The sequence below is a fragment of the Typopeltis vanoorti genome, chromosome 21 (assembly GCF_054136105.1).
Source record: "Typopeltis vanoorti isolate ZY-2024b chromosome 21, IOZ_Tvanoo_1.0, whole genome shotgun sequence".
Classification (NCBI taxonomy): Eukaryota; Metazoa; Arthropoda; class Arachnida; order Uropygi; family Thelyphonidae; genus Typopeltis; species Typopeltis vanoorti.
This window is the reverse complement of record NC_143569.1, coordinates 68,457,368-68,481,600: the sequence shown is the minus strand read 5'-3', so window position 1 is coordinate 68,481,600 and position 24,233 is coordinate 68,457,368. Positions and strand designations below refer to the sequence as shown.

Below are 24,233 nucleotides of genomic sequence, written 5' to 3'. Positions count from 1 at the left end.
CACTCGCACCACACTGCAACAAAATTCAAATCAAAAACTGAATGCAGAAGTGTAATGATCAGTGTGAGAATGTATATGCAGGTTTTAGTTGCTAGAAGTAAAATTTGAAATGCAGAAATTGTTAATTTAAAACACCATTAGTAACATATGCAAGTACGGTGGTACCTTGAGATACAAGTTTAATTCATTCCATCACCGAGCTCGTAAGTCAAAATGCTTGTATCTCAAATCAATTTTCCCCATTGAAATTAATTAAAATGAGATTAATTTGTACCAGCCCCCAAACAAAATAAAACCAAATACTGTACATACATATATGTAAAAGAGAATCTAAAGAAATAAACAGATGTTGGCACAGCCGATCAGCGTATTGTATTAATTTTTTCTTTCACTTCACTTTTGCTTAACTTAATTTTCTTCTTCAGTAGTTTTTTTTTTCTTTTTTGCCACGCTTTCATCACTTTCATCCGCAGGGCATTTCAATAGAAACCTTTCCAAGGAGCTTTGTTTCTTCCTCCCTTTTAGAATGTTTCTGAAATGAGTTAGGTAAGTGTCATTAAATAGCGTTGCTGCTGCACAACCAGTTGTAACTTTTTCAGGGTGTTTCTTTGCAACAAAGTCCAAAACTTTTTCCCACATTGCCAACACGTTCTTTATCTTACTTGAAGAGATAACCTCCTCTGCCTTTGCGGTTGTACCAATCTCCTGCAGAACCTCCGTATGTTGCTGCGTGTGTAGTTCCGTCAACTCCTCCGTCGTCAGTTCCTCGGAATGTGCGGCGACAAGGTCTTCGATGCCTCCCTCATCCACCTCCAGGCCCATGGACTTTCAGAGGGACACAATCTCCTCCAGCACTTCCTGTTCAGGTCTAAATCCTTCAAAGTCCCTTTCAGCCACACCTTTTTCCATGCAGAGGTCAAGGTCCTTTTTGTTACACCCTGCCAAGCAATATCAATAATTTTGAGGCATATGACAATGTTGTAGTGGTTCCTTCCAGAACTCTCGAAGGGTGAAGTTTGTGCTCTCTGTAACCTCAAAGCAGCATCGGAACATGTGATTGGTAAAAAGTTTCTTGAAATTGGAAATCACCTGTTGGTCCATGGGCTGTAGGATAGGGGTGGTATTGGGTGGAAAGTAGAGAACCTTTATAAAGCTGAACTCCTCGAGGATGTCGTCCTCAAGGTTTGGTGGGTGGGCAGGAGCATTGTCATGCACAGGAAGGGCTTGCAGGGGTAAGTCATTGACCTCGAGGTATTCCTTAATGGCAGGACCAAAGACCAAGTTGACCCACTGCACAAAAAACTGCCTGGTGACCCACGCCTTTGGGTTTGCCCTCCACATAACCTGTAGTTTTTCTTTTAAAACCTTATGTGTCTTGAAGGCTCTGGGGTTTTCTGAGTGGTATACGAGCAGCGGCTTGAACTTGCAGTCACCACTCGCATTTGCACACAGTGCGAGGGTCAACCTATCCTTCATGGGCTTGTGACCTGGCATCTTCTTTTCTTCTGCCGTTATGTAAGTTTTGCTTGGCATCTTCTTCCAGAAGAGCCCTGTCTTGTCACAGTTGAAAACTTGTTGGGGGGGGGGGGGTGTCCTTTGGCTTCGATCAATTCAGCAAAGGTTTTTACAAATTCCTCAGCTGCCTTAGAATCAGAGCTCGCTGCCTCACCATGCCTGACAATGGAGTGAATGCCGGTCCTTTTTCAGAAATTTTTGAACCCCCACGACTGGCTTTGAACTGCTCTTGTGAAGCCTCCTGTGCTGAAGTATCTGGGGTCTGCTGCAGTAAATCTGTGTAAATGGCTCATGCCTTCTTGCAAATTATAGTCTCTGTCACAGTGTCTCCTGCGAGCTGCTTCCTTGTCAACCAAAAAATCAGCAGGTTTTCCATCTTTTCATGGACAGAGTTGCGTAGCTTTGAAATAATTTTAACGCCGTTAGCTGGAGTTATAGTCTTCATCGAGTCCTTCTGCTTCAGAATAGTATATATCGTAGAAGTAGTGCGATCGTACTGCGTTCCCAAGTCTATTACTCTTATGCCTTGCTCACGTTTATCTATTATCTCATGCTTTAATTCCATGGTTATCACCTTTTTCCTTTTCTCATTTACATCTTTGGACTCATGGTTATAAGAAAAAAATTAGCTAAATAACTGTACATACAAAAAAAACAAAATTAAAACTCAACACGACAGATATGCTTCTGCGGTGAGGTAAACATGCGAACTGAACGACGTGCAAGACTCGGGAAAAATGAGCAGAGTGGTGGTTGTGACGTCACCGAAGCAGGTTCGTATCTCAAATTCTGGCTCGTAACTCAAGGCAAAAAATCGACCTAGTGATGGCTCGTATCTCAAAAAACTCGTATGTTGGGGCACTCGTATCTCAAGGTACCACTGTATAATAAAAATGGCAGTAAAAATAAAATCGTTGTGGAGACTAAATTTCACAGGTAAAGTGGACATATAGATAATATGAATATGACTAAAAAAAGAGCTGACTAAGAACAGTGGTAACCTCAGTAAATTATCTGACTTACAAGGTAAGCTACAAGATTTGATTTCTTTTTCTTAAAAATGCCATGACTTCAAGATTATTATTATTATTATTGCATGGGGAATTCCATGGTGTCCTAAAAGTCATAACGGGAGAACTAAACTGTCAACACAATATCTATCACACCTCTCCTTGAAACCATTAACAGACAAAGCACTGACAACTGACTCAGTTGTCAGTGCTTTCAGTTCATATTCAGGTCAGCTGTCAGTTAATATTTGGTATGATAAATATGTTGTCAGTTGAATGAACCTTCCATGATGAGGCTGCCGACTCCGTGGAGGATGCAATAATAATAATAATTAGATATTAACCTCTTTTTAAAAAATTCAGAAAAGCTTGCATCAGTATGTTTTAAGGACACAAAATACATAACTGAATTCTTTTTAAGTGACAGAAATGGGAAAAAAAAATTAGATGTGCTTTGATATTACTGTATTCCATCTAGATATGATAAGTAACAGATGTTTTGTTAGCATCACTGTTATTATTACATTAAGCCCCTTAACAAAACCATACTTACCTTGTCTATTCGCTCTTGTAAATCTCTATTCTTCTTCAGAATTTCTATGCGAAAAGCTACTTGTTGTCGAATATCTGCAACTATCCTTTCCAGTTCAATACATTTTGGAGCTATAGAATCCACGGCATAGTTATTGGCAGAAATCAGTTTTTCTCCTTCCTCTCTCAACATGTCGGCTTTATCTAAATCATCCTAAATCAAGTTACATTTTTTAAAAAATTATGAAATAAGTTTAAGAATATGTTTAGTTTTCAGCATGATTTTTACATTATCAATATATTTCACCCATGAGTTTTGGGTATTTCATATATTTCCTAAATTTTTTTTTATTATTCATTGCATATACTATACCTTTTAAAGTATTTTGGTCATAACACCATATAAGAAAAATAAATTATGTAAATTTATTAAGCTGCTAATATTTCATTGGACTTAAACATTTTCAGAGTTCAAAAGCACTTGTACAGAACACAAAGCAAGATAATTCAAAATTGTAACAGGTTAAAATAAAGAGAGAGAACTATAGTTCAAACAGGCATCTTCTAGAATGAAAAGCCCAAAGGGCTATTTTTTTTCTGGCGAGGTTGTTATAAGTTAAGGGGATAAAAATCCCTTCTTGTTTTTCAGCCAGTAAGCGAAACTAAGATCGAACACTACGATCTGTAACGTTTCAAGCCGACGAACTGTCAGCGTATCCAAGCGTAAGTGACCACTTGGTAGTGCCACACCACGGCAACTCGTTGCAAAGGTGAAGCAAGCTTCCTCACTGTTCTTGATATTTTCTCATAATGTAAAATACAGCTCTTAAGAGATGTAGTACTGTTTTACATTATGAGGAGAGGTCACTACTCACTGATGAGACCTCAAAAAAGGTTGAAACCGGTCTGGGTAGTGACCTCTCCTCATAATGTAAAACAGTACTACATCTCTTAAGAGCTGTATTTTACATTATGAGAAAATATCAAGAACAGTGAGGAAGCTTGCTTCACCTTTGCAACGAGTTGCCGTGGTGTGGCACTACCAAGTGGTCACTTACGCTTGGATACGCTGACAGTTCGTCGGCTTGAAACGTTACAGATCGTAGTGTTCGATCTTAGTTTCGCTTACTGGCTGAAAAACAAGAAGGGATTTTTATCCCCTTAACTTATAGGCATCTTCTAGGTTTGAATATAATAAGTAACTATAGAATAATAATCTCCGAAATTATGAGCAGGTTAATTCAACCTTACTTGCTGATATTAGATGGGGCGTCTTTGATAAAGCTGACTAATCTTGCATGAAGGGGGGGAGGGATGTCCATTGCACATCCAAGATATTAACTCATTTCCAATGGGATTGGAAGTGAATGAACTTCAGGTGTTCAGAGGGCTGAGTAATCTATATAGTATTTACTTGATACTGTATCCACTCCAATAAAGTTTTGCCAGTACAAAGGTAGTCAGTAGAATCACTGAAGCAAAGATTATTTTTATTTTTTTGATATATTTTTGAAGAATTATATGCATTTCACTGAAAATTTATTTAATTAGTGACACTAAGACTGAATGTGTATTAATTATTGAAGTTGTTAGTAGGTTTTGTAGTGAATTTTGTAACATTTATGACAGTTAACAAAGGTAAAAACAGAAGTAAGAACTAAAACAACGAGTATGTTGAGTGGTATGAATTTTACTAAGATAGTTCAATGCAAAGAGAATAATATGTATGCATGGAAGAATGTGGCAGATGTCTTTGTTGAGAGATTACACAAGAGAAGAGAGAGTGATGGTCTGCAGAAAGTGTGATATATTAATGGAATGCAGTGATTTGAATGAAAGTCAGGAACAATAAGGAAGAATACTGGATGAAGGTAAAAGGCAGTGATGGATGTAAGGCTGAGAATTATAGCCAGAAGAGTGAGCATAAGAATATGAGTGCAGAGAATGTGACCACAAACACAGAAATAACTGAAAAAGAAAGAGTGTGCATAAATGCAGATGTAAGCCAAACTGGCATAGCAAAAGAGATGCCGTGACTGCAAGAGTGGAAGAAAGCCTGACTCACAGAACAAAAGTGAAAACAATTGCTGGAATGCAAGAACTGAATGATCAAGATGAGAAATGAGATAAGTTGTGTATATAAAATGAAATTAGATGCATGGTGGATATGAACAGAAGAGAGTAAAATAATAAAATGAAAGATAATAGAGAGAAAGAAGTAGTGAACGACTCAAGAATAGAACTATATGGGGATTCTATCATAAAAGGTGTGGTGGATGAGAGGATGCATAAGGTCTGTTTTCCACGATGGAGGATGAACAGGGTGATTGAAGGGCTGGATATGAGAAGTAACACATGAAGAAGTTAGTGGTGGTAGGAATGGATGATTTAGTTGAATATAGGGAGAATGTGAGGTGGATATCAGGAGATTATTCAGGAGAATGAATGAATGAATGACAGTGTGGCAGAAAGAGTAGTTTGTGTGTTGTAACAATGATGTGTTACAGCATAGAGCAAAGATCTTTAATGGGATATTAGCGAAAACATGTATCAGAATGGAGTGCAGTTTGTGAATGAGATGAACTGTATAAGAGTGATGGACTACATCTGAATGGTTTGAGAGTGAGTCAATTGGAAAGGCTCCTGCTAGGAGAAAGTGTAATGAGTGATGCATACAACATATCAGTCAGAGATGATGTAAATGAGCAGGAGAGAGGACCAGGTAAGACCGGTATGATTGTCAATGCAGATGAGAATGTGAAAATAAGAATGCAAGATGGAGAGGGAAATTTATTATTATCATTATTATTATCAACATATTACCTCCATGGAGTCAGAGACTCATTGTGGGAGATATACTATTTCATACAATGCTCATCCAACTGTACTTTAAACTGATTCACAACACACTCAGGCAATGCATTTCACTTGCCAACTGCTCTCCATGCAAAAAACCTTCTCTTCACTCCTCTGCTCACACCCTTCTTAAACGTTTTCAGTGCTGGCCTCTTGTTTGATCTCTCCCCCTCCCATTCTAAGAAAAATCTCTTCAACATCAACCTGATAACAACCTCTACCTTATATGTTTAAATTTGTAATTCTCATTCTTTTTGTCTAATCACACTGTATAATTCTCAGGGATAATTACATAATGATACCACTTCCTCATCCTTAAGTAATTCTGGCAACCAAATCTGCATGCAGTAGTCCAAATGTGGCCTTATTAAAGCCTTATAAAGAGGAACAATAACTTCCTATCTCTGCTTGTCAGTGTATTCTTCAACATCCAAGTAATCTGATAAGCTATTCTGACCACCTTTGCAATAAATGCCTCCTAAACTTCAACCCATGTCTCCAATTATCCCTAATTCCCTGGTCTCATCAATGTAGTACACAGCTTGTGATCCTCATCTCAAATTATATGTGTGTATATGTACATACGTCAACTGCATAAGAGTTCACAAAACCTTAACACGACAATGCTGTGTGTGTGTGTGTGTGTGTGTAGGCAAGGGGTTAGGAAGAAAGAAGGAATTTCTTAACATCTTTTGTTAAGGACTTGCATTTGTTGGAGAAATTGGTGGGGAGGGCTGAAAGAGGATGTAAAGCTAGTTCGATAAGTCTGAAGCTGAACTATATATATGGATATTGACCAATGGCTGCTTATGTTCTTACTGGATTAGAAAAAAGTAGAGGAATGGTGGTGGCCAACTTGTGAAGTAGTACCTATGAAAATACCAACTAGATAAATTCCCTTCCCTAGATAAATTAATATCTTTTAATAAATAACATTTTTTTTTTCGAATGAATACATTATAGATGTGATGTGTTTCTGCAGAAAAGGCTAGACATGAAAGTCAACCAAGAACAGAAACATGATCATGATTGGTGACAAAATATTAGCAAAAGTATAAGAGAGTGAAGCAAGATTTTTGTTCCCAAGAGAGAGAGAGACAGGACTGTGTACAAGTATAGGGAACTTTTTATTATTTGTCATAATATTCACTAAACATTAATCAAAACTGACTAGTTTCACTAACACCTATTTAGGGGTTCCATTATGGCCTTTTTTAGGGAAGAAATGAAAAGAGCAGTTGATATCAAAACTAAATAATCAGAAGAGCACAATTCAATGTAAATTAAATATGACTATAATGACATGTGACACATCAACTGTCTCAATAGAGTTAGTAGACAACTGTTGGAGAAGTTCAAGTCTGATATGTTGAAAGATCTGATTAGTGATTTCCAGATATTATTTAGAATAAACCCTTAGTTTCTGTTCAAGGAGCCATGTGAGTGAATTACTGTCATGGATTCTTTGGTTTGTCTACAAAAAAAGTTTTCTTCTAAATAGGGCATGGTGGATGTAACCTAGTCAACAGTGCGATATGTAATCAAAGTGTGGTGGGATAAGTCCAGGCTTTTTTTCCCCTTTGGTGCTTCACATTGTTTACATGTTCTTTTTTTCTCATCTTGTCAAATCTTTGGCAGACTATACATAAACAAGACCATAGGGACATGGTATCCTACAAACACCTGGATACTAGTAGAAGGAAATACTGTCCTTCAGAGATCTAAGGAGGATACGAATGGTTTGGATTAGTTTGAAAGCTACTCAGATGTTGTGTTCTTTGATAAGGACAGCAATCTTGATAGACACATTAGCAATATATGGGGTGGAAACTGAATTCCTATACTGGATATTCTGGTTCTGAAGAGGAGGAGGAGGATTATCTGAAAATACTATTTTGTTGACTGTGTTTTTTGAGTATCCATTAAGAACCATCAAGATAGAAAGGATTTGAAGTTCCTCTTTGAGTTTGTCTTCTTTAGTTATGATAGAAGTGTCCTGTTTCTTAATTGTGAAGGAGAGACAAAGACATCCTTTGAGAAGGATGATGATGGGATGAAGCATGAAGATAGTATCTTCATGAATAGGCTTGTATGAGAAGGCTTGCAGTAAACCTCTAAAAAACACCAATACCTGGTTTCTTTGCAATTAGAACATTCAGAAAAATTTACCTGTCTTCTCTAACTCGAATGTAAAATCCAGATTAGGGTGGAACAAATTAAGAGAAAGGAGAAACTGCTACAAGACAAAAAAAGGCATGGTTCTAGAATGTGAAAATGTCATATACATACTGCCATGGATAGATGGTAGTAGGTTTGAGCCTAGAAATGTCTCAGAGTTTTCCATTAATGGATTAGCAGATGGGGAAAGATAAGGGATTACCCATAACCAATCCAAACTGCTGTCGCTGTAAAATCCATTCTTCCACCGAAAAAAAGTATGGACATTATATCAAGCAACAGATAGACCAGATTTGAGTTGTAAGTCAGCAATTAGAACTGAAGAAGGTACAAGAAACTGGTTTAGTGTAAAATCAAGGGCAAGACAAAGATGTTCAACAATCACCACTGTTATTCATCATCCATATGTGAATCACATTAGGAGCAAAAGTGACATTGGATATGATATCAAAATTGGAGATAATAATTTCAGGTCTTTATTTCATGCAGATGATATACTCTTAAATAAATCTAGTACAAATCTGCAGAATTCTTTAGCTAAATTGAAGAAATGCTGTAACAAATTTACTATGTAAATCAGCAATAAACACACACACACACACACACACACACCATGAAAATAGACAGGAATATTGAAAAATCTGCTGCATCCTGAATGGAGAACCTATAGAACAAGTAAAACATTTCATCTATTTAGTCACAAATTTTAGTTAAGATGGCAAGTCAAGTTAAATACAGAAATAGACAACAGAATAAGCAAAGCTAGTATTCTAGAGAGTCAAGTGAATAAATTTATATGGAATAAGAGGTTAGCCAGTCTCAGAGCTGGCAAGGATTTTCTTCATGAAAACTAGGGTTTTTTTTTTCATCCTGCAAACTGGTCAGTTTGGGATGAAAAACACATACAATTTACAGCCATAGCAGGAATAATGGAAGGAATGCAGTATAAGGAAAGAAAGCCATTGAAGAAAAACAAATTTGCAAAACCTCTGAACGGGAGGAGGAGGAGGAGAGGGGGATATGATTGAGATATATAAGTTGGTCAGGGGCTGTTACCAGGTTAACATGGAAGAAGTTTTTCATAGAATGGGAAGGAGGTAGAACAAGAGGCCATCCCTGGAAACTGCATAAGGAAGATATAAGCAAAGGAGTGAGGAGCAGGTTCTCTGCATGGAAAGCAGTTTGTGAATGGAATGCATTGCCAGGCAATGCTGATAGTGTGGTGAATTCAGACATTCTGAAATGAGTTTAGGGTATGATTTGATGTGCAATAGCATGTACCTCTCATATTGAGAGAGTTTTGGGTGCCTTAGAGGTTTAGCATTAATAATAATAATAATAATAAAGTATTTGATGCATGGATACTAGGAAAACACCCCGAGGAATACCAAGATCTAGGTTGATTGATGAATTAAATGTGCCATAAAAGATCAAAATAAAAGATCTGATAGTTTTGGGGTTCTAACAGATAATGAACTAATATGGAAGAAACTATCCAATAGGAAGTTAGTAATAATGCAAACTGTTCATGTAATAAGAAATATTATTCTCCTTATAATATTAAGAAATCTATAAATTTAACTCTCGGTGATGAAACCTCAGTAAATGTCGAAAATAGTGTAGGTAGTGACCATTCCAATGATGCATAACAATATATGCATCCAAAAGGAAGTGTGTGTGTGTGTGTGTGTGTGTGTGTGTGTGTGTGTGTGTGTGTGTGTGTGTGTGCGTGCGCGCGTGCGTGCGTGCGTGCGTGCGTGCGTGCTGTGTATTAAGGGATACTATGATACTGGATGTGAAGTCATCTGCCTCCATTTCACATGAAGTTATTTCACAGCTCATGCTTGAATGAAGGATAATAATAGAACTATAATTTCCTGTTAGGTATAATTTATAATTATTATTATTATTATTATGCAGGCCTCCATGGAGTCAAAAGACTCATCGTGGGAGGTCCTTCCTAAGAAACACAAAGTCTTTCAAACCACATATTGACTGTTCTTGCTCTCACCTGCAATCCATTGACAATGTCATTAATATAAAGGTTAAACAATACAGGTCCCAGTACTGAACCCTATGGGACCCCACTTGTAACCTTCTGCCTCCTTGACATCGCTCCACCATACACAACTCTCTGATATCTATTAGACAGCCAATCCTGAATCCACTTGACCAACTTGACATCCAAACCATGTACTGCAACTTAAATATCAGCTTATCATGTGGCACCCTGTCAAATGCCTTTGCTAAATCCAAGAAAATGGCAGTATATGCCTTTCCCTCATCAACTGCTCTTGTCACTTTATTATAAAAGGCAATCATATTACTAAAGCAAGAGCACCCCTTAAAAAATCCATGTTGGCTCTCACAGATAACATTACCCTCATCTGCCCAATGCTGTATATGGTCTCACTAATTTCTCCAAGATCTTTACCACTACTGATGAAACAAAAACTGGCCTATAGTTAGACACATACGGTCTACTACTGTCCTTATGCAATGACACTATCTTACCTTCCTTCCATTCTTTGGGTACCTTTCCCTGAACCAGACTTTCATTGAAAAGCCAGGTCAATGGAGCTGTCAGTTCTTTAGCACATTCTCTCAAAACCTGTGGTGAAACACCATGCAGTCCTACAGCTTTACTGACATCCAGAGTATTTGGTATTTGGCATTCAGTATTTGGAACACACTCTCCTCTTGCACCTCTAAACTTTGAACCTGCCCTATCCCTTTAGTATTAAAACTTACTTCTCCAAGATGAAATACTCCAGTAAAGTGTTCATTGAATAACTTCACTATGTTCTCTGCATCAGTCACTCTATTCCCATTTTTATCACACAATGTCATTCTTCCACAATCATTTTTCCTCTTACTAGCCACATAGCTAAAAAATTCCCTAGGATTTTCTTATAATAACAACAAATTTCCATCTGTTCCTTTAGTGTGAGTATGAAACATGTGAAAGTACAGCTAAACTACTATTATTATTATTAGCATCTGACCTCCATGGAGTCAGAGACTCATCGTCGGAGGTACACACTATCACATACAATGCTCATCCAACCATGCCTTAAACTGATTTAATGTATATACATTCTCAACACACTCATGCAATGCATTCCACTCACTGACCACTCTCCATGCAAAGAACCTGCTCCTCACTCCATGTGCCATTTCACTGTATGTTATGGCATATAGGACTTGGATATCTTCTGAGTGTATGTCATAACATACCATACAGCAATCATGTTTAATTTTTGTTGTGACCTGAAGGATTTTTTTCATTACTTATTGATCTTTCCAAGGCTTCACCAAACACTATTGCCTTCTTGCTTATGGGATAACTATTAAACCCATAAACGTTACATTGCACAGCAAGAGAAGAAGAATCAATTTATCCCTCATGAAAGCAAATAAATAAGTATCTCTTGCTGAACTCAATAAAATTTTGTGATTACTTTTGCTTATTAAACAGTTTTATGTAGAATTTCGTAAAGGTGATAAATAAGACAGGCAATGTATCTTACCTTCCTATTTCCTATTTAAAGCTGGTGTTTTTCTAGTGATGTAAGCAAAGTTTTATTTGTCAGAAGTTGTAAATTGCTGAATTAACTAGTAAACAACTTTTTAAATCTGTGGAAATTTTTTATAAGAGTTATGAAGAGGATAAGTACAAAGCACTGATCCAATTTTGCTGAAAAATTGCAAAAGTTGATGTGTTAAAATGTTTGAGTAACTTGCTCACATTTTATAATAATATTAAGGTTGAGTTAGACAAAGGGAATGGATACACCATGATACTTTTGTACTTTTCTAAAATTTGGTTAAACTAAAAAGGATCAAACATGGAAGGCTGTTGCATTATTTTCACATAATGAAGAACTGAATGGAGATCTCTTTATGAAACAAATGGTGTACAGTTCATAAAAGCTAAATAGGTACAAATCAGATTTCTGATCCTAAATTAATTGAATTAATTCATTAAGTTTATGTTACAATTTTAATTTCTATATCTTCTAAACAATCTTAAATTTTCTATATCGTTAATATAGAAAACTATATTCCATAAATAAAGTTTAACAACAAAATTTCAGCAGATTAACTCTGAAACAAAGATTATGACGTGTAAAGCTATGATCTGCTCTATTAAGAATATGCTACTTTTTTTCATCGTTACATGCAGTCTTATGATTATTACTGATTTCTTGCAATATAATGTAAGAGATTTACCTCTGTTTGATCTCGAAACCTTTCTAAGTCCTTTAAGAGATTCTCTACTTCACTTATCGACTCTCCTGTTTCAGGTATTTCTGAAAGTTCTCTAATACTACTTGCAAGTGCTATCTGGAGCTAAAAATTAAAAGAGAAGTTATGTTTTATAAATTATTAAAAGTTTACATGTATGCTTAAACTTTTGCTTTTGGCAAAAATGTCTATGAAACTATGACATTAACTAAAATAAGATAATAACAAAAAAATTCAAGAATAATTCAGGAATTTTTCAGCCAACGTATTACACTTATATACTGCATATAGAAATATCTGTATATGTGTGTGTGTGTGTGTCTACACACACACACACACACACACACACATATGCAGTCTAAACTAATTTGTAAAAGAACTCCTCCTTCTCAATAGCATAATGATAGCTTGATTTAGGTTTAGATCTAATGCTGCCATTATCAGATTTCTATCTCTCAATACATATCACTATAACTTTTAATGTTGACTCCCAGGTAATCAAAATTATTTTAAGAATGTATCAGAATCTATTCAATTTGACTGAATAGAATGGTTCTTAAAATACACAGAAATTTAGTATTTTTCCTAGTTTATGACAAGACCAATAAGTTTGATTGGACTAAAGAAGTTTCTGGTTTCTGGAATGTAGAGTATGAAGGCAGATTGAGAGAATGCAAATTGAAGAGTGTAGTAGATAGAAGGATGGGGGGGGGGACATGACTGAGACATATAAGTCTGTAAAGGGATATTATCAAATTAAAGAGGGTCATTTTTTCATAGAATCGGTGGAGACAAAGGGGGGGGGGGGAGATCAAGAGGCCATTCCTGGAAGCGGTATAAGGAGGGCGTGATCAAAGGGGGTGAGTAGTCTCCCCCCCATGGAGAGTTGAGGGTGGTTGGAATCACAGTATGATGAACTGTGTGTGTGTGCTTGTAATGGAGGACCCTCCCAAGATAATTTGTTGACTCCCTGGAGGTCTGATGATAAATAATAATAATAATCCCTAGCAATTGTTTTAAGTGTATAGTATTTGTTATTTTCTGGAATACTGTGCCAAAATTAATTGCAGAACTTTATTTTTATGATAACTATTGATACCAGCAACATGGTAAGCAATGCAATATCATTTCAATAAATACAAAGAACCAATTTTTTTTTTTTTTTTTTTTTTTTTTTTTTTTTTTTTTTTTTTAGAAAAAACAACACTGAAGCAGAATACCTCTCAAATGGACCCATACATCATAACAAAAACACAGCACTAATCTCTCAAAGGGACCTACACCTGATACAAGGTTACTCCTCCTCCTCTCACCTTTATTTGCAAAATCAAAACACGGTTTAGTTAAGAATATGGTCATATTCATAACTAAACAGGTATTAAAAACAGACATAAAAATACTTATAATCCAATATATATTATTGGTCAAAAAAAAGTATGTGAGAATCAACCAATAAGTAATTGGCATTAAGTATATTATTTTCAGACTGCAAAAATAATAGAAAATAATTAAAATAAATAAAATGATTATAATTTTACAAATAAAATAGAAAATACTTTTAATTAGATTAAAATATATTAAATTATATAAAATCAAAATAATAAGTTTTAGATTTTCACCTGGTTATCTTAAGACAACACAAACAGTTGTGATTAATAAAGAGTAACTCCAACAAAAAAAAAGAGCAATTTCTAAAAGAAATATAATAAAACTGAAATAGTAATAATGAGTAAATTCAAGTGAAGAAACACTGCAAGGCCCAAAGTCCTAAATTGCACCACCTAGTGCATGTGGTTGGATGCTCTTGGTCTCTGGGCTTCTGAAGTTTATGTCCAATGCAAACTAAAGCTGTGTGAGTCCAGTATATTATGCCTGTTAATAATTTTAATAATTGTGTGTGTTCCTCTGGCTAGTTTCTTCTGGGAGGAAAAGACAGTTTGGAGATGAGTGCTTTTTCCAAATGTGAGACAGTTCTGTCCATCCAAACTTATTGAGATTTGGATGTATTTTCAAGCCAGAGGTAGATTCAAGAGTCTTTTGTATTTGCTTCTGTGTAGCAAGATGATTATTATTTAGCAGAATACAAGTAAGAAAGACTTCCTGAAACTGCCTCTGCCTTGAACAGCTACCCTAACAACAATAAATTTGGATGAATAAAATTGCCTCACATCTCTAACATTTGAAAATTCTCATCCTTAGACTGTTAGCCTAATATCCAAGAGTGCCCAATCAAGCCATAGGTTGCACAGTCACTTACTCAAACATGCATGTATCTTCACTGGTGCTATTAATAATTTAATGTTCATTAAATTATTAGTATTAAGAAGTTCACTGGTCCTCCATAGAGTCAAAAAACTCATTAAAAGAGGCCCAACTCGTATATCTCATGATACACCATACCATGAAAACATTTGGTGTCAAAGCACTCACCACCTACTTTGCCAGAAAATTCCACTCTTTCACCACACAAAAACATTTTCATTTTCTGACTGACATTACTCTTATACAGTTTGCAATGATGACATCTTGTTCTATAACTACCTATTACCCTATGCAATATCTCTTCTATATCAATCTGAGAGGCTCCTCTCACCAAATTGTATGTCTCAATCATATCATTCTTTTTCTCTTAATTGTCAAGTTCTGCATATCCCTTCATTCTCAATATTCCAGAGTTCTGAAATAGCCTTAATTACTTGCCTCTACATTCAATCTCTCTCTCTCTCTGATATTTCTTTGTCACTCAAGTAATCATCACCTGACTTATCTGACTATTGTTTAATACACCATTTAATATCAAGTTTCAAGCCTTTCGTTGGAGTTACTCACCCATTCAGGTATATTTTAATGTCAGAAGATACATCATACAGCACAAATTTTGTTTGCATATATTGGATAAGAATTAAGACAAGAATTCTTAACTGCTTCCTATCAATATTTTCAAAGTTAAAGTCATCCATCATTATCTCCTGCTTGTCACTCATCACTCTCAGCAAAGACTCTGAGAGACTGCCACATTACAAGCTAGTAGTTAAATTGAAACAGATGGGATTAGATAAACTAATAAGTTGGATAGCTGATAAGCTGTCAGACAGGTTGTGTATAGAGGAGTAGTATCCCAAAAGATGAAGTTCACTGGTTGAGTGTCACAGGGATCTGTTTTGTGACAATTATTGTTCAACTCATACATTAATGACATTATGACCAGCTTAACTGTGCAGCTGTTTGCTGTTGATGCAAAGTTGGGAAGAACTATGAGAAGTACAGCACGTTGTGGCCTTTCAGGAGGATCTGAATAGACCTATGTGAGTGAGCAAATGAGTGCAGCTACAAGTTTAATGTTGCAAAGTGGAATGGCTTGAAATTTGTTAGGCAAGGTTGGAATGCAGAATATAGAATTAATGGAGAAATTTTGAAGGCGGTAGAGAAGATGAGAGATCTGGGAATGATGGTGGAGAGAGACTTGAAGTTTAGCAGTGACATTACTAAAATTGTAAGAACATCTCAATTGATTATGGCAATAATGAGGAGGACATTGACATGTAGAAGCAAATGGGTTATGGTTCCCTTATATAAGGCTTTGATCCACATATGGACTACTATGCACAGATTTGGTCGCCTCATTTTAGGAGAAGAGTAATGTATTGGAGATGGTTCATAGAAGGTTCAGTAAGTCAGTATCAGATTTATGGAATGTCAGATGTGAGGAGAGATTGAGGAAATGCAACTTACAGAGCCTTTTGAATAGAAGAAGAGGGGATATGATTGAGATAAGTTGGTGAGGGGTTGTTACCAGATTAATGATTAATGTGGAGGAGATTTTTCATAGAATAGAGGGAGGATAGAACTAGAGGCTATTCCTGGAAGCTGTATAAAGAGGATAAGCAGATTCTTTGCCTAGAAATTGGTGAGTGGAATACATTGCTTGAAAGTGCGGTGAGTGCAGAAACTTTGAATGAGTTTAAAGCACAGTTCGATGATATTTTTGCATGCAAGAATATATACCTCCCATGATGAGTCCTTTGACTTTATGTAGGTCAGATGTTAATAATAATACAAATAATAATAATTTTACCTTTAAAGTATTAATTTGCATTAAATACTTATCAATCTTTTCATTCAATTTTTTCATGTTTCAAAAAGTTTTTTTATTATTTTTTTATTATTTCATTTCTGCCCAAATAATGAAAAAAAATGATGGCAACGTATAATTTGTTAATGGCTATACACAGTGATTCCATACCTCAAAAACTAATGAAAAGATTAAATAAAACAGGATCCAGAACATTTGCATTTCTGAGCTACATTCTTTGTAGCCAGATGAAGAATAGTGATAAACTAAAATGCAGACGGAGCACAAATTCCAAGAAATAAGCATAAATCCTTTGGTAACTGCAAAAGAAACAATGTAGGATGAAAACATATCTCATGCCAACAGCCTCACTCACTCACTCACTTGAAAGTTTTCCTGGCAGTGTTGATGGCAGTGTGGATTTGTTTTTCATGCACTGCCATGTGTTTTAAGAATTCACTGTTTTGCCAAACAGGCTTACAGGTACTGTTCAGCAAAATATATGGTCCTATTAATCTGTATCCCAAGATATCTCTCCTTAAGCTGAAGGAGAATTGCTGCTGGTGTCTTGAACAATAACTTCATGTGGATTTGGATTAGTCCATATGTGATTATTGTGTTAATTGAAAATACTGTCTCAAATAAACATCATTTCATCTGTGAAAGCTCATTTGTGACAAACAAACTGGCTAGTTTGTTTACCAAGAAGAAAAACTCTGCTGCTTAAATAGATTGACAAAGTAACCTTCAGTTGAAAAGTCTTTATAAGGATTTTCACATCACAAATGAGATTCAAACGTAGATCTTTCATCATTATTACATAAGCACCTCCATGGAGTCCCAAGACCCATCATGGGTTCACATCAACCATTATTAACATAATGGTTATCATACTTCTCCTTAAATGTGTTCACAGAACAAAGCACTCATGACTGCCTCTGGCAACTTTTCCTTCCATTCATTCATCACTCTCTGTGCAAAAAATCTAGTCCTTAGTGCACTTTTACAGATCTGAACAAGGCTCCAGGGTTGAACCCTTGTTCTCTAAATTGATGCTAAAGATTTTTCTTTAGCATCTACTGTATAAAACCTCTTTAGTAAGTTATGTTTCTAACATATCCCTCTTTTCTGCCTGTCAGATAAACTTTATAACTCACAAACCTTTGGTCTATCTTCATAGGAGCACCCCACAAATCAGTCACCATTTTGGTAACTTGCCTCTGAATCCTCTCTATTTTAGGGAGATGTGGAAGTGGTAGGATTGAGAGGTGAGCAACCAAAATGGTGAGTGGGCAACCAAATCTGTGCATGATAGTCCAGATATGGTCATATCAAAGACTTAATAAATTTTATTTCTATTTTATTTGTCACCTCCGGGGAGCCCAAAGACTCATCGAGGGAGGGCATCTACTCTACAACTCTGCTTCCACCACTCACAACCCACCAACTAATGCCATCTACTGCCAACCATCACCACCACTAGTATTTCCACAGACAATCACAAACATCCGTGCCCACGTGGGATTCGAATCCACAGCCTCTTGACTTTAGAGCGGACATGCTAACCACTCGGCCAGCTAGGCTGTCATAAAGAGGAATAATAACTGCCTACTTCTCAGTGAGTCTCTTAATATCCGAGTTAATCCTTTGAGCTATTTTATCCATTTATTATTATTATTATTGCACCCTCCATGAAGTCGGCAGATTCATCGTGGGAAGTTCATTCAACTGACAACATATTTATCATATCAGCTCTTAAAATCCTTAACACTACATGCATTAACAACACATTCTGGTAATGCATTCCATTCACTGATAATTTTCCATGTAAAAAAATCTACTTCTCACACCACTCTTACCCACACTCTTACATAACTTCCAGGGATGATCTCTGGTTTTTCCCCTCTCACCTTCTATTCTTTTTATAATCTCATTTGGATTAATCTGATAAAATCCTCTCACTAACTTAAACATCTCTATCATATCACCTCTTTTCCTCGTATTCACTAAACTCTTCTACTCTCTGTCCACCATAATAACTAAATCTCTAATCTCATCACACAGTCTGTAGTTTTTCATCACAAAGTGTATAACTTTACACTTTTACACATTAAATTGACAACCCTTTTGCTCCAACTACCAACTGCACTATGGTACTGTACTGTCCCCATTTTGGCTACTCCTTTTTTATTAGTCAGAAACTTTCTAGATGATCTATCAACATACCTGAAAGCAGTGGTGTAGCTAGAGCAAACATCAGATACCGTCCCTCACACACACACACACCAAAAATGCTACAAAAAGTCAAAACGACGTATAGGGTAAGGTTCAAAGTGCCACCTGGGGCGGACCACCCCCTCTGCTCTCCCCCTAGCTATGCCACTGCCTGAAGGTAAGATATTAGTATGAACTGCATTTTCTTTAGTTTTTACAGTTCACTCTTTCCATCCTTTCACAAAACTATATATTCTAGATGTATCTGCTATATTGTTAATTGCATATGATTTGAAAGAGGACACATACAATACTTAATTAGTGAAAGGAAACGGGGAGGGAGCAAGTGATTGGATCAGTGTTTTAATCAGCAATGTTATACAAAGGGTGAAAGATGGTTGTTTAGATTATGCCAAAAGTGACTAAGACTGTGAGACAAGTTATATCTGAATTCTGTTCTTTGGCTAGTTTGCACACAGTGCAAGATAAAAAACAAGTCTTTTCAACAAAAGGATGCTAGCGTCACTATAGAGTTGCTAAGAAAGGGTAATGAAAATCAGAAAATGAATATCATGTAATCTGCTATAAACACCATCTCATTCAACTTATGGAGTTTTTGAATCATATGGTTCAGAAAGAGCAGTAACAGGGTACTGTAATAGTTTCTTCCTGTCATGGAAAATGCATCTTGAAAAGACCATATATATTTACTATTGCTGTAAGCATAATGAAGTGCTTTTATAACTAGACCTCTTATTAACTTTTGCATATTAACTGTAAACTCATTCCTAATCTAAACTACATGCTTCTTTTCTGTACTTAGAAATAGAGACCATTACTAATATATTAAGTTCTGTTTGCACAGTTAAATTAAACTACTATTAAAGAAGGAAATAAAGAATCTAATATCAAGGAACTTCCTCTTCCACTCACATATTAATGCTCAGACAGAACCATACTTTTGTTTTTTCATTCAGCAAATAAGTACTATAAATTGACTGAAATATTCCATAATGAGTTTTCATTGTATATAAGAGACTCAATATTTTAAAATGTGCATTAAACTATTCTATGGAATAAAATGCATTAACAGACAGGCACCTCTTTAAATTCTTGTTCAAATTTACGTAGTTCAAGGCACTGACTGAGGCGTCTTTCATGCTCTGTCCAGAAATTGTCAAAGCCTTTTTCAGTTTCACCAAGCTGTAACAGGAGCCTGTAATAAACAAAATATAATCAATAAACATTAAAACTGGTCTACTCTTAAAACAGAAAAAAGAAAATGTTCTCAGGGTAATCTTTAAATAACCACTGGGTAAAATACATATATGTTATAAAAATATATTATCTACCTCTCAAAAAAAGAGATGATTAGTTGTAGGCCTGTTCATGCCCCTAATCTTTCTCAGTGCTTGAATTACAGCTGTTTAACTTCATCACCATCATCATCAAATTCCTGTCTTGTACCCTCAAGGGGTATACAGGATATAATAGTACTACATGAAAAACTTTCATCATTACTAACTTCCTATCTACAATTTTCCTACAAATCAGTCTGTTACCTGTCAAGACTCCAACATTATCAGATCTTATATTTCTATCTTCTAAGGAACTTTTTACTGTATCAATCCACCTATATCTTGGTCTTGCTCTGTGTCTTTTTCCTGCCAACCTCACAGAGAACACTTTTTTGCTAATCTTTCCTTTCGTATTCTGTTTAAGTGACCATACTACCTGAGATTAGCTTTGCTAAGGCATTCCTGGATGTTGACCATGTCAAGTTCTTTAATAATATCCTCGTTTTTAATATGATATTGCCATTGATGCCCTAATCTTTCTCAGGCCTCTAGTCTTTAGTATTTGGTCAAGTGTTTTACTTCTGACCCAGTTCTCAGATCCATAAGTTAAAATTGGTTTGAAAACTGTCTTGTATACAGCTATTTAGTGTTTTGACTAATTTTTCTCTTATTCTATTTTATATATAAATTTATTCAATTGACTTCCTACCATACCAGCTTTGTTGATTCTGTTGTCGATTTCCATATTTAATTTACCACCTTCACTAAAAATCATGTCTAAGTAGATGAAATGTTTTACTTGTTCTATAGATTCTCCATTCACAATGCAGTTGATATTTTCAATGCTTCTGCCTACTTTCATTGTTTAACTTATTATTATTATTATTCAGACCTCCATGGAGTCAAAAGACTCATCGCAGGGGATCCTTCCTAGGAAACACTGAGTCTATCAAGACTCATCGTGGGAGGTCCCTCCTAGGAAACACAAAGTCTATCATACCACTCATTAAACTCATTGTCCATTCTCACTTTCATCACTCTATCAGGCAATGCATTCCATGGTTCAACCACCCTCCATGCAAAGAAACCACTCCTCACCCTCTTGCTCACAGCTACCTTTAGAACTTCCATGGATGGCCCCTTGTCATCACTCCTTTCCGCTGTTCAACCAAGTGAACTCCCCAGTGTCAATCCTGTAACCACCTCTCAACAGTTTAAAAGTCTCAATCATATCACCTCTCTTTCTTCTATCCACCAAACTCTGCATTCTACATTCCCTCAGCTGAACCTCATAAATAATATTGTACAGTCCTGAAATCATCTTTGTTATCTGCCTTTATACCCTTTCCACAGTTAATTTATCCCCTTCAAATCCTGGGGACCAAATCTGAGAACAATAGTCTAAGCGTGGTCTGATCAGGGTCTTATACAATGGAATGATAACTCTTTTATCTCTGCAGGTCAGCGTCCTTCTCATTATTGCAGCAATCCTCTGTGTTACCTTCACCACCTTTGCAATATGTCTCCTGAATTTCAGGTTTCTATCCATCATCAACTCCAGATCTTGTCTCCCCTACTTTCTCCAGTATAGCTCCTCCAATAGAGTATGCAGCATCCTATCGATGTGTCCCAAACCTCAAGACCTTACATTTTTGCTGCATTAAACTGACACCTCCATTCATTTACCCATGTGTCTAGCTTATTTAAATCCTCTTGCAGGGCTACCACATCTGCACTATTACTAATAACCCTTCCCAGCTTCACATTATCTGCAAACAACTGAATACCCCCCCCCCCACAATCCACTGACAATTTCATTGATATAAAGGTTAAACAATACAGTGGTGCCTTGGTTAACGATGGTAATCCATTCCAGGATTACCACTGTTAACGAAAACTGTCATTATCCAAGTCGCGATTCCCCATAAAATTTAACTGAAAATTGATTCATTTGTTCTGGCTCCTCCCCACAACCATAGTACATATTAAAAATGCAGATAAAACTGATTTAAAATGTCATAAAAATATGGTAAATATCATTTATTTATTATACAGTATATGTATTTGCTACAAAAAAATTAACATTAATAAAATGAATTGTTAATGAAAATACATTTTAATTATCAATCTTCAACAGAAGGACAATTGGGCTCACTTCGGAGTTTTCTGACAAATGGACCTGTAAAAACATGTCTAGGGTTGTTTGCTTCTGCCTCTTTTTTTAAAATGTTTCTGAAAAACTGCATGGACTTTTGCAGTTTTTTTGAACAGTTAAATTCGAAATCTGCAATTTTTGACTTAGTGCATTTTGCTTGTAAGGTGACGATATTAGATACAGCACTTACCATAACATACACTGATTAGCAGCTTATAGATACAACGATTATTATACAGATGAGATTTGATTTTGCCTTTTGATGGCGAACGAACAGTGAAACGCACCCACCGATTTATTGTCTATATGAGCCAACACATAAAAAATAAATGCTTAAATACTCATTTTCATCATAAAATGCATTTACGATGAAAAAACCACAAATTTTAAAATAAAGTACAGTACACTACAAGAAACGAAACAATAAACGGAAAACGTAAACAGCTGGCTATGATAGGTCAAACATATCTGAGCTTCACAGCTATGCCGCGTGGCTGTTCTCTATTCAACAATGTCCTCCCACGCGTGGCTGAGTGTGATCAGAAAATCCAGTTTTTTAGATCGAATAGAGGTTCACATAATCGAGAGTTGTTAACCAAAGCCTGTGTCGTTAACCAAGAGATTTTTTTCTTACAGCCACTCGTCGTTAACCAAGTACGTCGTTATCTGAGGCCGTTATTAACCAAGGCACCACTGTATAGGTCCCAGTACTGAGCCCTGTGGGACCCCACTTGTAACTTTCTTCCTCCTTGACAAGGCCCCACCATACACAACTCTATGATACCTATTAGACAACCAATCCTGAATCCAGTTTACCAACCTGACATCCAAACCCATGTGCTGCTACTTAAATATCAGCTTATCATGTGGCACCCTGTCAAATGCCTTTGCTAAATCCAAGAAAATGGCAGTATATGCCTTCCCTCATCAGCTGCTCTTGTCACTTTATTATAAAAGGCAATCATATTACTAAAGCAAGAGCACCCCTTAAAAAATCCATGTTGGCTCTCACAGATAACATTACCCTCATCTGCCCAGTGCTGTATACAGTCCCTCACTAATATTTCCAAGATCTTAACAACTACTGATGACACAAACTGGCCTGTAATTAGACACCTCCAGTCTGCTACTGCCCTTATGAAACGGCACTATCTTACCTTCCTTCCATTCCCTGGTTACCTTTCCAGTAGCCAAACATTCAATGAAAAGCCAGGTCAAAGAAGCTGTCAGTTATTTAGCACATTCTCTCAAAACTCATGGTGAAATAACATCCAGTCCCACAGCTTTACTGACATCCAGAGTACTCAGTATTTGGAACATGCTCTCCTCCTGCACTTCTAAACCTCAAACCTGCCCTATCCCTGTAGTATTAAAATTTACTCCTCCAGGATGAAATACTCCAATAAAGTGTTCACTGAAATTCCACTATGTCCTCTGCAATCAGTCACTCTATTCCCATTTTTATCCCACAATGTCATTCTTCCACAATCATTTCTCCTCCTACTGGCCACATAGCTAAAAAATTCCCTGGGATTTTCTGTGGATGTTAGGGCCAATCTCTTCTCATATTCTAGTTTCGCCTTCCTTACCATACTAGTTACTCTCCTAGCCTGTGTCTTATATTGCATCTGCTCTTCACCTGGTCTCCTTATATCTCTTCCATAGCCTCTTTTTCACATGCATTTCCTGTTTAGTATTGTTTGTCATCCACTTTGCACCAAATTGTGTCCTCTTCTTCACTTGTGGAATACAGCTTACTATTGCTGCTAACAAATATTCCTTCACAATTTCCCAAGTGCTAATGATATCCCAGCCTTCCAATTGCTTCCTCCATGAAACTTCCCCAAGTTTATATCTAAGACTATTATAATCACCTGCCTTATAATTCCACATACGTTCCCGTCTCTTTGATACTCCTGCACGTCTATTTATCTTTCAAGTCAAAACCACATGGTCACTCTCTCCAACTAGTGGGAGAGATGTCATCTCAGTTATTATCAACTCCTCTGATACTATGACTAAATCCAAATCCATTATATATATATATTATTTATATATATTAATGACTTATATACATTAATGCTGTGTGACTAGTTTGCAAAACAAGAGTGAGAGAAAGATATTTAGTTTAGTGTTACTAAAAGATTTTACACTTG

The 24,233-nt window shown here is 36.3% G+C and overlaps 1 protein-coding gene across 1 annotated transcript in view; it reads right to left on the bottom strand.

Annotated features, from left to right (window-relative positions):
- The window catches only part of LOC150094948 (guanine nucleotide exchange factor DBS-like), a 500,966-nt gene that overhangs the window by 343,936 nt on the left and 132,797 nt on the right, over window positions 1–24,233 (bottom strand). Inside the window, exons 8-10 of the mRNA XM_090411335.1 lie at window positions 19,726–19,840; window positions 12,324–12,443; window positions 3,079–3,270 (exon numbers count right to left, since the gene is read on the bottom strand). Coding sequence (XP_090267461.1) covers window positions 3,079–3,270; window positions 12,324–12,443; window positions 19,726–19,840 — 427 coding nt within the window. The remainder of the gene's footprint in view (window positions 1–3,078; window positions 3,271–12,323; window positions 12,444–19,725; window positions 19,841–24,233) is intronic.